The sequence below is a fragment of the Oncorhynchus masou genome, chromosome 31 (genome assembly GCF_036934945.1).
Source record: "Oncorhynchus masou masou isolate Uvic2021 chromosome 31, UVic_Omas_1.1, whole genome shotgun sequence".
NCBI classification, from domain to species: Eukaryota; Metazoa; Chordata; class Actinopteri; order Salmoniformes; family Salmonidae; genus Oncorhynchus; species Oncorhynchus masou.
Window position 1 is genome coordinate 39,669,017 of NC_088242.1, and position 17,455 is coordinate 39,686,471.

Here is a 17,455-nt window from a genome sequence, read left to right on the forward strand (position 1 = left end):
CGCACAGAGAAGATATTTGTATTTCTGGACACGTCAGAGTGTTTTCTTTCGAACAGTAGCAATTATATGCATAGTCGAGCATCTTTTTGTGACAAAATATCTTGTTTAAAACGGGAACGTTTTTCTTCCAAAAATGAAATAGCGCCACCATAAGTGTAAGAGGTTAAACTTGGACCACACACCTTCTCCACCGAGTTGCAGGCAGGGGAAACAAAACAGTGACTGCTTTGCAACTCTTGCAACTGATTCCTTCCAAACCAAACATTGCTGAATATGCGATTTCCGACTTGTTATCTAATGTTTATGTCCCATGGCAGATGAGCACCGATACGTTTTATCTACAATTTCTCTTCATGTGACAATGATTGAAAAGGATTTGCCAGTCGGTTGTCAACGTGAGTCATGATGATGAATACTTGTCTACTTTGCTAGCTAAGATTCTGAAAGTATGTTGTTAACATGATCAGTCTAATCAACGATACACTAGATATAAAGTGATTAGAGCAATGGTGGCACTCCTAATGTAAATCTACGGCAGCACCAAAGGGGGCTTGAACTGCCTAGGTCTCCCTGTAGATTCTTTGGTGGCATAGTGTCCCCATGAATGAAAGAACACTGAGCCAATCACAATGGCGGTTGTGTGTGGACCATTTCAGTTTGTCAGTGATGTGTACACTGAGGAACTTTCCACCTTCTCCACTGTGGCCCCTCTGCTGTTTCCTGAAGTCCATGATCAGCTCCTTTATTTATTTATTTTTTATTTAATTTCTACCCCTTTTTCTCCCCAATTTCATGGTATCCAATTGTTTTAGTAGCTACTATCTTGTCTCATAGCTACAACTCCCGTACGGGCTTGGGAGAGATGAAGGTTGAAAGTCATGGGTCCTCCGATACACAACCCAACCAAGCCGAACTGCTTCTTAACACAGTGCGCATCCAACCCGGAAGCCAGCCGCACCAATGTGTCGGAGGAAACACCGTGCACCTGGCAACATTGGTTAGAGTGCACTGCGCCCGGCCCGCCACAGGGGTCGCTGGTGGCACAGCTGGCGCTGCAGTACAGCACCCTTAACCTCTGCGCCACCCGGGAGGCCCTTCCTTTGTTTTGTTGATGTTTGGTAACAGGTTATTTTATGGGCACCACACTCCCAGTGCCCTCACCTTCTCCCTGTAGGCTGTCTCATCATTGTTGGTAATTGTTATAAAAAAATGTATTTAAACTTAACTTTAAATACGCAAATCAGTTATGAACAAATTCTTATTTACAATGATGGCCTACACCAGCCAACCCTGGATGACACTGGGCTAATTGTGCACCACACTATGGGACTCCCAATCACGACCAGTTGTTTTCATTTTTTTAATCAACATTTTACTGCTTGCATCAGTTACTTGATGTGGAATAGAGTTCCATGTAGTCATGGCTCTATGTAGTACTCTATGTAGTACTCCCATAGTCTGTTCTGGACAAGCTGTTGTTTGTATGCCTCTGGGACCAACTCATAAGCACGAAGAATAGCAGCTTTGACAGTGTCATGATCTGAACTCTGGATAAGAGAAAGCAGCGTACACTTTCTAAGCCTTTCCCACAAGAACTCCTTGGAGGAGCAGTGACCAAATATGCCATTTTAGGGATGTGGCAATCTGCTCAGACAGAGTAAAATATACATCAACCTGCATTTGGTTGAAAGGCAGTACAAGTTGGCTGTTCCAACCAAAATCAAACTCTGTTGAGGGTGGCCTGACTGGATTCATTTACATACATTTAAGTCATTTAGCAGACGCTCTTATCCAGAGCGACTTACAAATTGGTGAATTCACCTTCTGACATCCAGTGGAACAGCCACTTTACAATAGTGCATCTAAATCATTAAGGGGGGGGGTGGTGAGAAGGATTACTTATCCTATCCTAGGTATTCCTTGAAGAGGAGGGTTTCAGGTGTCTCCGGAAGGTGGTGATTGACTCCGCTGTCCTGGCGTCGTGAGGGAGTTTGTTCCACCATTGGGGGGCCAGAGCAGCGAACAGTTTTGACTGGGCTGAGCGGGAACTGTACTTCCTCAATGGTAGGGAGGCGAGCAGGCCAGAGGTGGATGAACGCAGTGCCCTTGCTTGGGTGTAGGGCCTGATCAGAGCCTGGAGGTACTGCGGTGCCGTTCCCCTCACAGCTCCGTAGGCAAGCACCATGGTCTTGTAGCGGATGCGAGCTTCAACTGGAAGCCAGTGGAGAGAGCGGAGGAGCGGGGTGACGTGAGAGAACTTGGGAAGGTTGAACACCAGACGGGCTGCGGCGTTCTGGATGAGTTGTAGGGGTTTAATGGCACAGGCAGGGAGCCCAGCCAACAGCGAGTTGCAGTAATCCAGACGGGAGATGACAAGTGCCTGGATTAGGACCTGCGCCGCTTCCTGTGTGAGGCAGGGTCGTACTCTGCGGATGTTGTAGAGCATGAACCTACAGGAACGGGCCACCGCCATGATGTTGGTTGAGAACGACAGGGTGTTGTCCAGGATCACGCCAAGGTTCTTAGCGCTCTGGGAGGAGGACACAATGGAGTTGTCAACCGTGATGGCGAGATCATGGAACGGGCAGTCCTTCCCGGGAGGAAGAGCAGCTCCGTCTTGCCGAGGTTCAGCTTGAGGTGGTGATCCGTCATCCACACTGATATGTCTGCCAGACATGCAGAGATGCGATTCGCCACCTGGTCATCAGAAGGGGAAAGGAGAAGATTAATTGTGTGTCGTCTGCATAGCAATGATAGGAGAGACCATGTGAGGTTATGACAGAGCCAAGTGACTTGGTGTATAGCGAGAATAGGAGAGGGCCTAGAACAGAGCCCTGGGGGACACCAGTGGTGAGAGCGCGTGGCGAGGAGACAGATTCTCGCCACGCCACCTGGTAGGAGCGACCTGTCAGGTAGGACGCAATCAAGCGTGGGCCGCGCCGGAGATGCCCAACTCGGAGAGGGTGGAGAGGAGGATCTGATGGTTCACAGTATCGAAGGCAGCCGATAGGTCTAGAAGGATGAGAGCAGAGGAGAGAGAGTTAGCTTTAGCAGTGCGGAGCGCCTCCGTGATGCAGAGAAGAGCAGTCTCAGTTGAATGACTAGTCTTGAAACCTGACTGATTTGGATCAAGAAGGTCATTCTGAGAGAGATAGCGGGAGAGCTGGCCAAGGACGGCACGTTCAAGAGTTTTGGAGAGAAAAGAAAGAAGGGATACTGGTCTGTAGTTGTTGACATCGGAGGGATCGAGTGTAGGTTTCTTCAGAAGGGGTGCAACTCTCGCTCTCTTGAAGACGGAAGGGACGTAGCCAGCGGTCAGGGATGAGTTGATGAGCGAGGTGAGGTAAGGGAGAAGGTCCCCGGAAATGGTCTGGAGGAGAGAGGAGGGGATAGGGTCGAGCGGGCAGGTTGTTGGGCGGCCGGCCGTCACAAGAAGCGAGATTTCATCTGGAGAGAGAGGGAGAAAGAGGTCAGAGCACAGGGTAGGGCAGTGTGAGCAGAACCAGCGGTGTCGTTTGACTTAGCAAACGAGGATCGGATGTCGTCGACCTTCTTTTCAAAATGGTTGACGAAGTCATCTGCAGAGAGGAGGAGGGGGGGATTCAGGAGGGAGGAGAAGGTGGCAAAGAGCTTCCTAGGGTTAGAGGCAGATGCTTGGAATTTAGAGTGGTAGAAAGTGGCTTTAGCAGCAGAGACAGAGGAGGAAAATGTAGAGAGGAGGGAGTGAAAGGATGCCAGGTCCGCAGGGAGGCGAGTTTTCCTCCATTTCCGCTCGGCTGCCCGGAGCTCTGTTCTGTGAGCTCGCAATGAGTCATCGAGCCACGGAGCGGGAGGGAGGACCGAGCCGGCCTGGAGGATAGGGGACATAGAGAGTCAAAGGATGCAGAAAGGGAAGAGAGGAGGGTTGAGGAGGCAGAGTCAGGAGAAAGGTTGGAGAAGGTATGAGGAGAGGGAAGAGATGAAAGGATGGAAGAGGAAAGAGTAGCGGGGGAGAGAGAGCGAAGGTTGGGACGGCGCGATACCATCCGAGTAGGGGCAGTGTGGGAAGTGTTGGATGAGAGCGAGAGGGAAAAGGATACAAGGTAGTGGTCGGAGACTTGGAGGGGAGTTGCAGTGAGGTTAGTGGAAGAACAGCATCTAGTAAAGATGAGGTCGAGCGTATTGCCTGCCTTGTGAGTAGGGGGAAGGTGAGAGGGTGAGGTCAAAGAGGAGAGGAGTGGAAAGAAGGAGGCAGAGAGGAATGAGTCAAAGGTAGACGTGGGGAGGTTAAAGTCGCCCAGGACTGTGAGAGGTGAGCCGTCCTCAGGAAAGGAGCTTATCAAGGCATCAAGCTCATTGATGAACTCTCCGAGGAACCTGGAGGGCGATAAATGATAAGAATGTTAAGCTTGAAAGGGCTGGTAACTGTGACAGCATGGAATTCAAAGGAGGCGATAGATAGATGGGTAAGGGGAGAGAGAGAATGACCACTTGGGAGAGATGAGGATCCCTGTGCCACCACCCCGCTGACCAGAAGCTCTCGGGGTGTGCGAGAACACGTGGGCGGACGAAGAGAGCAGTAGGAGTAGCAGTGTTATCTGTGGTGATCCATGTTTCCGTCAGTGCCAGGAAGTCGAGGACTGGAGGGAGGCATAGGCTGAGATGAACTCTGCCTTGTTGGCCGCAGATCGGCAGTTCCAGAGGCTACCGGAGACCAGGAACTCCACGTGGGTCGTGCGCTGGGACCACCAGATTAGGGTGGCCGCGGCCACGCGGTGTGGAGCGTTTGTATGGTCTGTGCAGAGAGGAGAGAACAGGGATAGATAGACACATAGTTAACAGGGTACAGAAGAGGCTACGCTAATGCAAAGGAGATTGGAATGACAAGTGGACTACACGTCTCGAATGTTCAGAAAGTTAAGCTTACGTAGCAAGAATCTTGTTGACTAAAATGATTGAAATGAAACAGTACTGCTGGAGTAGGCTAGCTGGTAGTGGCTGCGATGTTGACACTACACTAATCAAGTCGTTCCGTCGAGTGTAATAGTTTCTACAGTGCTGCTATTCGGGGCTAGCTGGCTAGCTAGCAAGGTTGATTGCGTTCCGTTACTTTAAAAGAACGACAATAGCTGGCTGGCTAACCTAGAAAATCGCTCTAGGCTACACAATTGTCTTAGATACAAAGACGGCTATGTAGCTAGCTAGCTACGATCAAACAAAACAAACCGTTGTACTGTAATAGTTACTACAGTGCTGCTATTCGGGGGCTAGCTGGCTAGCTACGTTAGAAGAACGACAATAGCTGGCCAGCTAACCTAGAAAATCGCTCTAGGCTACACAATTGTCTTAGATACAAAGACGGCTATGTAGCTGGCTAGCTACGATCAAACAAATCAAACCATTGTACTGTAATGAAGTGAAATGAAAAAATGAAAATGTGATACTACCTGTGGAACGACGCGGAATGTTGACCGGGTAGTTGGAGTTCAATTCGGTAGAGGTTGGCTAGCTGTTGGCTAGCTAGCTAGCAGCATTTCCTACGTTAAGGACGACAAATAGCTGGCTAGCTAACCTCGGTAAATTAAGATAATCACTCTAAGTCTACACACTCTAAACTGCACAATTATCTTGGATACGAAGACAACTATGTAGCTAGCTGACACTACACTAATCGAGTCGTTCAGTTGAGTGTAATAGTTTCTACAGTGCTAGTGGACAGTGGATGTTAGCTAGCTGCTTAGCTAGCTGCTGGGCAGATACGTTAGGACGACGAAATACGATAATTATGCAATTGTCGTTGATACAAAGACGGCTATGTAGCTGGCTAAGAAGAAATTGCTAAGATTAGACAAATCAAACCGTTGTACTATAACGAAATGTAATGAAAAGTTATAAAAAGTTATACTACCTGCGGACCGGATTCGGAATGCTTCCAGATCTATCTCCCTTTGTCGCGCTTCCAGCTCCAGCTCTTTTAATCAAATACAATTGTATTCATCACATGCGCCTAATACAACACCGTGAAATGCTTACATACATGCCCTTTACCAACATCATAAAATGCAGTTATTAAAACAAATAATTAAATAGCGGCAGTATAATAACAATAACGAGGCTATGTACAGGGGGTACCGGTACAGAGACAATGTGGAGGCTATATACAGGGGGTACCGGTACAGAGACAATGTGGAGGCTATATACAGGGGGTACCGGTACAGAGACAATGTGGAGGCTATATACAGGGGGTACCGGTACAGAGACAATGTGCAGTGTACAGACTCAGACAGGGAGAGGTTGAAAATGTCATTGAAGACACTTGCCGGTTTGTCAGCGCATGCTCGGAGTACACGTATTGGTAATCTATCTGGCCCTGCGGACTTGTAAATGTTGACCTGTTTAAAGATCTTACTCACATCAGCTACGGAGAGCATGATCACAGCTGTCTGTAACAGCTGATGCTCTCATGCATGCTTCAATGTTATTTGCCTTGAAGCGAGCATAGAAGTAATTTAGCTTGTCTGGTAGACTAATGTCACTGGGCAGTCTGTAATAGTTTGCAAGCCCTGCCACATCTGACAAACATCAGAGCCGGTGTAGTACGATTCAATCTTAGTTGGCAGGTAGCCTAGTGGTTAGAGCATTGGACTAGTAACCGTAAAGGTTGGAAGATCGAATCCCCGAGCTGACAAGGTAAAAATCTGTCGATCTGCCCCTGAACAGGGCAGTTAACCCACTGTTCCTAGGATGTCATTGAAAATAAGAATTTGTTTTTAACTGACTTGCCTAGTAAATTAAATAAAATAGTCCTGTATTGATGGTTCGCCGGAGGGCATAGCGGGATTTCTTTTAAGCTTCTGGGTTAGAGTCCCGCTCCTTTACCCTTTAGCTCGATGCGGATGTTACCTGTAATCATTGGTTTCTGGTTGGGGTTTGTATGCGGTCACTGTGGGGACGATGTCATCGATACACTTATTGATGAAGGCAGTGATTGATGCGGTGTTATACTCCTAGAATCCCGGAACATATTCCAGTCTGTGGTAGTAAAACAGTCCTGTATTTTAGCATCTGCTTCATATGATCACTTTTTTATAGACCGAGTCAATGGGGATTCTTGCCTTAATTTTAGTTTGCAAGCAGGAATCAGGAGGATAGAATTATGGTCAGATTTGTCAAATGGAGGGCGAGGAAGAGCTTTGTACGCGTCTGCTGCACATTTCACATGCTGGTAGAAATTTGGTAAAACGGATGAGATTTCCGGTATTAAAGTTCCCGGCCACTAGGAGCACCGCCTCTGGGTGAGCGTTTCGGTTTACTTATGGCCGCACACAGCTCAATGACTGCGGTGTTAGTGCTAGCATCGGTTTGTGGTGGCATGTAGACAGCTACTAAAAATACAGATAAACTTTCTTGGTAAATAGTGTGGTCTACAGCTTATAATGAGATACTCTACCTCAGGCGAGCAAAACCTTGAGACTTCCTTAGATTTCGTGCACCAGCTGTTGTTTACAAATATTCACAGAGCCCCTCCCCTTGTCTTACCAGAGGCCGCTGTTCTATCCTGCCGAAAAAGCTTAAAACCCACCAGCTGTGTGTTATTCATGTCGTCGTTCAGCCACGACTCGGTGAAACATAAGATATTACAGTTTTTAATGTCCCGTTGGTAGGATATTTTATTACTGATTGATTGTTCTTAACTGACTTGCCTAGTTAAATAAAGGTAAAATAAAATACAAATTGTGCGTTGGCTAATAGGACCGATGGTATAGGTAGATTACAGATTACCCTCTCGGCGACGGATCCTAACAAGGCACCCGGATCTTTGTCCACGATTGTCACGCCTTGGCCATAGAGAGGCTTTTATTCTCTATTTTGGTTAGGCCAGGGTGGGCATTCTATGTTCATTTTCTCTGTTTTGTATTTCTTTGTTGTTTGGCCGGGTGTGGTTCTCAATCAGAGGCAGCTGTCTATCGTTGTCTCTGAGAACCATACTTAGGTAGCGTTTTCCCACTGGGTTGTTGTGGGTAGTTCATTTCTGTTCAGTGTGTTGTTCAGTGTGTTTTGCACCTGACGGAGATGTTTCGGTTGTTCTTTTGTTGCTTGTTGTATAGTGTTCAGCTTTACCATTAAAATGACGAACACGTACCATGATGCGCTTTGGTCCTCACCTTCTTCCACCAACAGCTGTTACAACGATACTTGTGTACAGTTTAATAAAAAATGTAAAGCTAAAATGTCAATTCGTATTCAACCCATTTTGTTATGGCAAGCCTAAATACGTTCAGGAGTAAAAATGTGCTTCACAAGTCACACATTGCGTTGCATGGACTCTGTGTGCAATAATAGTTTTTAATAGGATTTCTGAATGATTACCTCATCTCTGTACCCCACATATACAAGTATTTGGAAGGTCCCTCAGTCAAGCAGTGAATTTCAAACACAGTTTCAATCACAAAGACCAGAGAGGTTTTTCAGTTCCTTGCAAAGGGCACCTATTGGTAAAAAAAGCAGACATTGAATATCCCTTTGAATATGGTGAAGTTAGTAATTACACTTTGGATGGTGTATCAATACACTCAGTCACTACAAAGATACAGGTGTCCTTCCTAACTCAGTTGCCAGAAAGGAAGGAAACCACTCAGGGATTTCACTATGAGGTCAATGGTGACTTTAAAACAGTTACAGAGTTTAATGCCTGTGATAGGAGAAAACTGTGTATGGATCATCAACATTGTAGTTAGTCCACAATAGTAACCTAAATGACAGAGTGAAAAGAAGGAAGCCTGTACAGAATATAATTATTCCAAAACATGTATCCTGTTTGCAGCAAGGTAATACTGCAAAAAATGTGGCAAAGCAATAAACTTTTTGTCCTTTAATTTTTAAAATGTATTTAACCTTTATTTAACCAGGTAGGCTAGTTGAGAACAAGTTCTCATTTACAACTGCGACCTTGCCAATATAATGCATAGCAGTGTGAACAGACAGCAACACAGAGTTACACATGGAGTAAACAATAAACAAGTCAATAACACAGTAGAAAAAAAAGAGTCTATATACATTGTGTGCGAAAGGCATGAGGAGGTAGGCAAATAATTACAATTTAGCAGATTAACACTGGAGTGATATATGATCAGATGGTCATGTACAGGTAAAGATACTGGTGTGCAAAATAGCAGAAAAGTAAATAAATAAAAACTGTATAGGGATGAGGTAGGTAAAATGGGTTTGCTATTTACCGATGGACAATGTACAGCTGCAGCGATCGGTTAGCTGCTCAGATAGCAGATGTTTAAAGCTGGTGAAGGAGATAAGTCTCCAACTTCAACGATTTTTGCAATTCATTCCAGTCACAGGCAGCAGAGAACTGGAAGGAAAGGAGGCCAAATGAGGTGTTGGCCTTAGGGATGATCAGTGAGATACACCTGCTGGAGCGCGTGCTACGGGTGGATGTTGCCATTGTGACCAGTGAACTGAGATAAGGCTGAGCTAGCATGGACTTGTAGATGACCTGGAGCCAGTGGGTCTGGCGACGAATATGTAGCGAGGGCCAGCCGACTAGAGCATACAGGTCACAGTGGTGGGTGGTATAAGGTGCTTTAGTAACAAAGAGGATGGCACTGTGATAAACTGCATCCAGTTTGCTGAGTAGAGAATTGGAAGCCATTTTGTAGATGACATCGCCGAAGTCGAGGAATGGTATGATAGTCAGTTTTACTAGGGTGAGTTTGGCAGCGTGAGTGAAGGAGGCTTTGTTGCGAAATAGAAAGCCGATTCTAGATTTGATTTTGGATTGGAGATGTTTGATATGAGTCTGGAAGGAGAGTTTACAGTGTAGCCAGACACCTAGGTACTTATAGACATCCACATATTCTAGGTCGGAACCATCCAGGGTGGTGATGCTGGTCGGGCGTGCGGGTGCAGGCAGCGAATGGTTGAAAAGCATGCATTTGGTTTTACTAGAGTTTAAGAGCAGTTGGAGGCCACGGAAGGAGTGTTGTATGGCATTGAAGCTCGTCAGGAGGTTAGATAGCACAGTGTCCAAGGAAGGGCCAGAAGTATACAGAAGTATACAGCGGAGAAGGTACGGTGGGATTCGAGATGGTCAGTGATCTGTTTGTTGACTTGGCTTTCGAAGACCTTAGATAGGCAGGGCAGGAAGGATATAGGTCTGTAACAGTTTGGGTCCAGGGTGTCTCCACCTTTGAAGAGGGGGATGACAGCGGGCAGCTTTCCAGTCTTTGGGGATCTCAGACGATATGAAAGAGCAAATTTTTGGTGGCCTTCCTAAGCCAGGATTCAGACACAGCAAGGACATCAGGGTTGGCAGAGTGGGCTAAAGCAGTGAGTAAAACAAACTTAGGGAGGAGGCTTCTGATGTTGACATGCATGAAACCAAGGCTTTTTCGATCACAGAAGTCAACAAATGAGGGTGCCTGGGGACATGCAGGGCCTGGGTTTACCTCCACGTCACCCGCGGAACAAAGGAGTAGTAGAATGTGGGTGCGGCTAAAGGCTATCAAAACTGGTCGCCTAGAGCGTTGGGGACAAAGAATAAAAGGAGCAGATTTCTGGCCGTGGTAGAATATATTCAGGGCATAATGCGCAGACAGGGGTATGGTGGGGTGCGGGTACAGCGGAGGTAAACCCAGGCACTGGGTGATGATAAGAGAGGTTGTATCTCTGGACATGCTGGTTGTAATGGGTGAGGTCACCGCATGTGTGGGAGGTGGGACAAAGGAGGTATCAGTGGTATGAAGAGTGGAACTAGTGGCTCGATTGTAAACTAGACGATATGAAAGAGCAAATTTTTGGTGGCCTTCCTAAGCCAGGATTCAGACACAGCAAGGACATCAGGGGACAATGATAAGGACAATGATAACTAACCTGAACAACAGTATACAAGGCATATTGACATTTGAGAGAGACATACAGCGAGGCAAAGTAAACACAGGTGTTGATTGGGAGAGCTAGCTAAAACAACAGGTGAGACAACAACAGCTAATCAGCTAACAACAACAGCAGGTAAAATGGCGATGACTAGGCAGAGAGGGTCGGATTAACTACACACAGAGCCTGAGTTCGCGGCTGGGGCCGACAGATAAAAAATAATAAACAGAATGGAGTAACGTGATTAATGGACAGTCCAGTAAGCATCAGCTATGCTGCATCAGCTATGCCTAATTACAAAGTGTTATGTTTGGGGCAAATCCAATACATTACTGAGAACCACACTCCATATTTTCAAGCATAGTGGTAGCTGCATCATGTTATGGGTATGCTTGTAATAATTAAGGACTGGGGAGTTTTTCAGTATAAAAAAATAAACAGATTGGAGCTAAGCAAAATTCTAGAGGAAAACCTAGTTCAGTCTGCTTTCCACCGGACACTGGGAGATGAATTCACCTTTCAGCAGGACAATAACCTAAAACACAAGGCCAAATCTACACTGGAGTTGCTTCCCTAGAAGACAGTGAATGTTCCTGAGTTACAGCTTTGTCTTAAAAGTACATGGAAATCTATGGAATCTATGGGTTGTCAAGCAATGATCAACAACCAAATTGACAGAGCTTGAATAATCTCTTAAAGACTCCCACAGAAAAACTTAGAGCTGTAATCACTGCTAAAGCTGCTTCTACACAGATTTCACTCAGGGGTGTGATATATTTCTGTATTTCATTTTCAATAAATTTGCAAACATTTCTAAAAACTGGTTTCACTTTGTCATTATGGGGTATTGTGTGTAGATGGATGATAGAAAACATCTATTTAATCCATTTTGAAATCAGGCTGTAACACAACAGAATGTGGAATAAGTCAAGGGGTATAATACTTTCTGAAGGCACTCACAATACTATTGTGGGTCACAGCACACAGTTCACAAAACCCTCGAAATGATGCAGTGTACAAAACACACACACACACACACACACACACACACACACACACACACACACACACACACACACACACACACACACACACACACACACACACATACACACTCAACCTCCTGATTCTCAATCTCCTCCATTATCTGTCTGTCTCTCTGTTATCCACAACAATCCCAACAGATTGAGTACAAGAAGAACTCCAAGGAGAACCAATCCCAGTTCAGCTTGTCCATGGACATGGTCAACCTGAGCCATGCTAAAAAAGCCCAGGCCCTTGCCAGCGACCTGGACTACAGGACGAAACTCCACCACTACACCATCCTATCCGACGACATCCAAGTACAGCAGGCCAAAAAGGCCTATAACCTGCAGAGCGAGGTGAGTCAGAGAGGGGTGGGCCATGGGCGGCACTGGTGGAGGGTTCTATGTGTGTTTGATAGACTAAACTGAACAGCTTACACTCTCATGCAGATAATAGAATTTGAGTGCCAATGTTTAAAGGGGTAATAATCAGAAAGCTTTGGTTGAGGTTTGGTGAGAGGGCCGGGAGAGCAAAGGGAAGGTGAATAGGGATTTAGGAAAATATCTATATGGGTGTTATTCAAGTTAGTGTTTACTATCAAATATGAATGAATTGTGAACTCTCTCTTTTTCGGGTCTCACACTCTTTACCTGTCCCCCACCCTCCCTCTCTCTCTGTCTCTCTCTCTCTCTCTCTCTCGCGCTCTCTCTTTCACTCTCCCCCTCAGAATCAATACCGTTCAGATCTGACCTGGATGAAGGGAGTTGGCTGGGAGGCTGATGGATCTCTGAATGTGACCCAAGCCAAGAAGGCTGGAGAGCTTCTCAGTGACGTCAGTATAATAGGGTAGAGCGTGTATGTGTGTGTAGTATTGTATTTTTGATTTGTTTCTTTAGTGTTGACTCCTCACTTTGTTTCCTCTCACAGAAAAAGTACCGTCAGAAAGTGGACAACGTCAAGTTCACCCAGGTGGCCGATACTCCCTCTATCAAACACGCCAAGAAGAGCCAGGAACTGCAGAGCAAGGTGAGATTGGCTGATCATTTGCTATAACCCTGTCCTGCTCTTTTCTTCTGGCTGTATTCAGTTGGCTTGTGTTTTATTGGCTATTTCTCCTGTCAGCTAACGTATAAGGCGGGCAACGAGCAGATGATGCACCAGTACACCATGGATAAAGATGAGCCACTCTTCAGGCAGGCCAAAGCCAATGCAGACCTCCTCAGTGGGGTAAGGACTCTGGCAGACTACATACTATTAGTTCATTTTAGTAGACCGTTGTGAACAAACGGTATCCTTTCAGTTGAGCGTACTAGCACTTTTTCTGTCTACCGGAAGTTGATGCTGTTGCTATGCAACTTCTTGCAAGCTTGTTACTAGCTAGACATTTGACAATTTCTGGTGTGTTTGTAAATTCAATCTGGAGTGCCAGAGTGCGTTCAGAGTGCGCTATGGTCGTTTGTAAATCCAAAGCGTTGTCAAATTGTCCATCGTAAATTCTGAACATTTTGCTCTCAGAGCACATCACTGGATGCTCTGGCTAAGGAGTACGGCAGTCGAGCACCCAAGCTAACGTTGGATAGCTTGCTAGCTATTTCCAGACACAAATGAGAGAACACCTCACTCTGACCATTTTACTCACCCTAGCAGAGCTGTTTTAATGTTATCCAGAGCGTTGGTGACTAACTGTGCTGCTGGCAACAATTTAATTATTATCTTTTTTGCTTACGTTTACTGACACCAGCCATATATTCAAAGGGTGTTGAGCGTTCGTAAATTCATCAGTTATTCTGCACTCTGGCTCACTCAGACGAGAGTACTCTGAAATCGGAGTAGATAGACAGAATTAACAATGTCCATTGAGAACAACTACACCACTTAGCTAAGAATGACATGAATAATCAAGTCAATAAACATTGGGTAGTTAGTTAGATTATAGTTAATATACTGCCTGGCAAGTTAACTGTATTAGTAGCAAACTAACGTTAGATAACTAGCTGACATACCGGTACATAATGCTGTTTTTGGATGCTAGGAAGATCAGCTTACATTACGGCGTTAGCTAATGGGGATCCTGATAAAAATTAACATACTGCTGTAACGCTATGCGGTTCGTAAGGATAGCGTAGCCAACAAATCTTCAGCCAACATATAACGTAACTTATTTGGAAAGTCATTACTTTATTACATTGCTCAAAATGTTAACATCTGTCATAATTAGTTAAGGCAATGAATTTGTATCCACTCTCGTCGGACTTCGGCCGCATCATTTCTGCCATTTCCTTTAAATCTGAAAACGTTGTGAAGCCCCGCCCATTTTCAGAAGAATTGCATTATGGGCCCTAAAAGCACGGAATGTATCCACTGCTTGTATTCTTCGTATTTTGGCGGATTTAGTACGACATCCGGGAACATTTGGCATATTAACTGTATCCATACTATGAACAATAAGCATATAATATACTCAATTTACGTCAAACAGTGCGGTTAGTATGAGTACTCAAACACAGCTCTGGGCAATTTACGTCACACAGTGCGGTTAGTATGAGTATTCAAACACAGCTCTGGGCAATTTACGTCAAACAGTGCGGTTAGTATGAGTATTCAAACACAGCTCTGTGCAATTTACGTCAAACAGTGCGGTTAGTATGAGTATTCAAACACAGCTCTAGGCAATTTACGTCAAACAGTGCGGTTAGTATGAGTATTCAAACACAGCTCTGGGCAATTTACGTCAAACAGTGCGGTTAGTATGAGTATTCAAACACAGCTCTGGGCAATTTACGTCACACAGTGCGGTTAGTATGAGTATTCAAACACAGCTCTGGGCAATTTACGTCAAACAGTGCGGTTAGTATGAGTATTCAAACACAGCTCTGGGCAATTTACGTCACACAGTGCGGTTAGTATGAGTATTCAAACACAGCTCTGTGCAATTTACGTCACACAGTGCGGTTAGTATGAGTATTCAAACACAGCTCTGGGCAATTTACGTCAAACAGTGCGGTTAGTATGAGTATTCAAACACAGCTCTGGGCAATTTACGTCAAACAGTGCGGTTAGTATGAGTATTCAAACACAGCTCTGGGCAATTTACGTCAAACAGTGCGGTTAGTATGAGTATTCAAACACAGCTCTGGGCAATTTACAATTCATGTCTGTCTTTTAACATGTTCAATCATTCGATCTTGTTCTCATTTCAGAAAGTGTATAAGAGTAGCTGGGAGCAACAGCGAGAGAAGGGCTTTGAGTTGCGCATGGACTCCTTGTCCATCCTCACAGCTAAGGCTAAGAGAGACCTGGCCAGTAACGTGAGTTACCCCCTTAATGTATTCGTTAACCTTTATTTGACCAGGTACCAGGCATAGCACTATGCTAAGTATCTCTGTCACTCACAGAAATGCATTGATACAAGAACAGCAACAACATAATCACAAATGCTAATTTTAAGTAGGATGTGGTTGGTCAAAATACCAATCAGAAAGGGTATGGTAGGCAGGGATTAGTCCCAGAAGTTAGTGTTAGGGATGGGGCTAAATGTCCTTTTCAAGGATCTCTTCTAACGGCCACTAATGAGAAATCTCTGACTGGCCAGGTGAAATACAAGGAGAAGTACGAGCAGACTAAGGGGAAGATGATTGGGGTGAAGATGGTCACTGACGACTCTCAGATGGCGCACTCGGCTCTGGCCACCCGGTTGCAGAGTGATCGCCACTACAGAAAGAAGTACGAGGACACTAAAACCAAGCATAGTGCCTCTTTGGACATGTTGACCATGACCCACGCCAAGAAGGCCCAGGATCTGGCAACTGAGACCAACTACAGGACCTTCCTGCACAAGTACACAACCCTGCCCGGCGACATGAAGGTGGCCTGGGCCAAGAAGGCCTACGGACTACTGAGTGATGTAAGTTTTACCTGCCGGAACTACATTTCCCAGCATTCTCAGTCACGTAAGTCTAAGGCTGCATTCACAGCAAATCGGAGTAATAGTAAATATAAATCCCGACTTGGAAAAAATGCTCACGCCAGCTTCCAAGCTGTACATACAAGTTGAAAACTCTCTGGTCCCTAACTTTCCTTATATGCTGAACGCTGACGTAACCTATTACCACAGAAATTACTTTGATGACAGCATTGTTTGGCAGTTAAATATAACATTTTTGAAATTTTTTACTATATATATATTTTTTTAACACCATAATTTGATTGTGGGCCACGTGATAGCTGTACTTTTAGATTATGTTTGCTGTAGCTAGTTAGTTGTTAGCATTCTAAACGAGTTCGAAGCAAGTGAAAGCTCCCAAGTTGTGGCTCCAAGTTGACAATCGTTCCTCTGATTACTCCGATAGGCATGAATGCAGCATCAGAACAACTAAAGCACCAGGAATGTCTGCTGGCATTTTTCTCTTTTACCCTAAATACAGATATCATTATATCATAGATGTTGAAGGTTATTTGCATATGGACATTTTACAGAATGAATGCACCTTTAAAAGTTTTGTATTTAATGTATGAATTAACTTAACATGTGTTTAACCAGGCAAGTCAGTGAAGAACAAATGAGTATTTAAAATGACGAAGTGGCATGAGAGCTGTTCCTTGTTTGTGTATTCAGAAACAGTACAGGTCGGATCGGAACTGGATGAAGGGCGTGGGCTGGGTGGCAGCAGATTTCCTGGATGTGAAACAAGCAAAGAAGGCTGGCGAGCTCGTTAGCGAGGTAACATTTAAATCATTAACCTAGAAAAGAATGCTCAATCTTAGGTCAATGAGGTCACTTGATATAAAGGGGAATAGAGGACATACTGTATGACTGGGTTAAGAATCACATACTTTCATACTTAATCGACTATATATGACGCTAAGTATATAGTTGTAGTCGGAAGTTTACATGCACTTAGATTGGAGTCATTAAAACTAATTTTTCAACCACTCCACAAATTTGTTGGCAAATATAGTTTTGGCAAGTCGGTTAGGACATCTACTTTGTGTGTAACAATATAACTTTAGAACGTCCCCTCGCCCATACCCGGGCGCGAACCAGGGACCCTCTGCACACATCAACAACAGTCACCCACGTCACCGATTGAAACGCTATTTAGCGCGCACTGCTAACTAAGCTAGCCGTTTCACATCCGTTACATGTGCATGACACAAGTCATTTTTCCAACAATTGTTTACAGACAGATTATTTCACTTATTCACTGTATCACAATTCCAGTGGGTCAGAAGTTTACATGCACTAAGTTGAGAGTGCCTTTAAACAGCTTGGAAAATTCCAGAAAATGATGTCATGGCTTTAAAAGCTTCTGATAGGCTAATTGACATTATTTTAGTCAATTGGAGGTGTACCTGTGGATGTATTTCAAGGCCTACCTTCAAACTCAGTGCCTCTTAGCTTGACATCATGTGAAAATCAAAAGAAATCAGCCAAAAAATTATAGACCTCTACAAGTCTGGTTCATCCTTGGGAGCAATTTCCAAACGCCTGAAGGTACCACGTTCATCTGTACAAACAATAGTACGCAAGTATAAACACCATGGGACCACGCAGCCGTCATAC

The 17,455-nt window shown here is 44.9% G+C and overlaps 1 protein-coding gene across 1 annotated transcript in view; it reads left to right on the forward strand.

The window, feature by feature from the left end:
- Positions 1-17,455, forward strand: part of nrap (nebulin-related anchoring protein) — a 115,481-nt gene that overhangs the window by 49,981 nt on the left and 48,045 nt on the right. Inside the window, exons 18-24 of the mRNA XM_064950953.1 lie at positions 12,051-12,248; positions 12,620-12,724; positions 12,820-12,918; positions 13,015-13,119; positions 15,093-15,200; positions 15,485-15,796; positions 16,508-16,612. Coding sequence (XP_064807025.1) covers positions 12,051-12,248; positions 12,620-12,724; positions 12,820-12,918; positions 13,015-13,119; positions 15,093-15,200; positions 15,485-15,796; positions 16,508-16,612 — 1,032 coding nt within the window. The remainder of the gene's footprint in view (positions 1-12,050; positions 12,249-12,619; positions 12,725-12,819; positions 12,919-13,014; positions 13,120-15,092; positions 15,201-15,484; positions 15,797-16,507; positions 16,613-17,455) is intronic.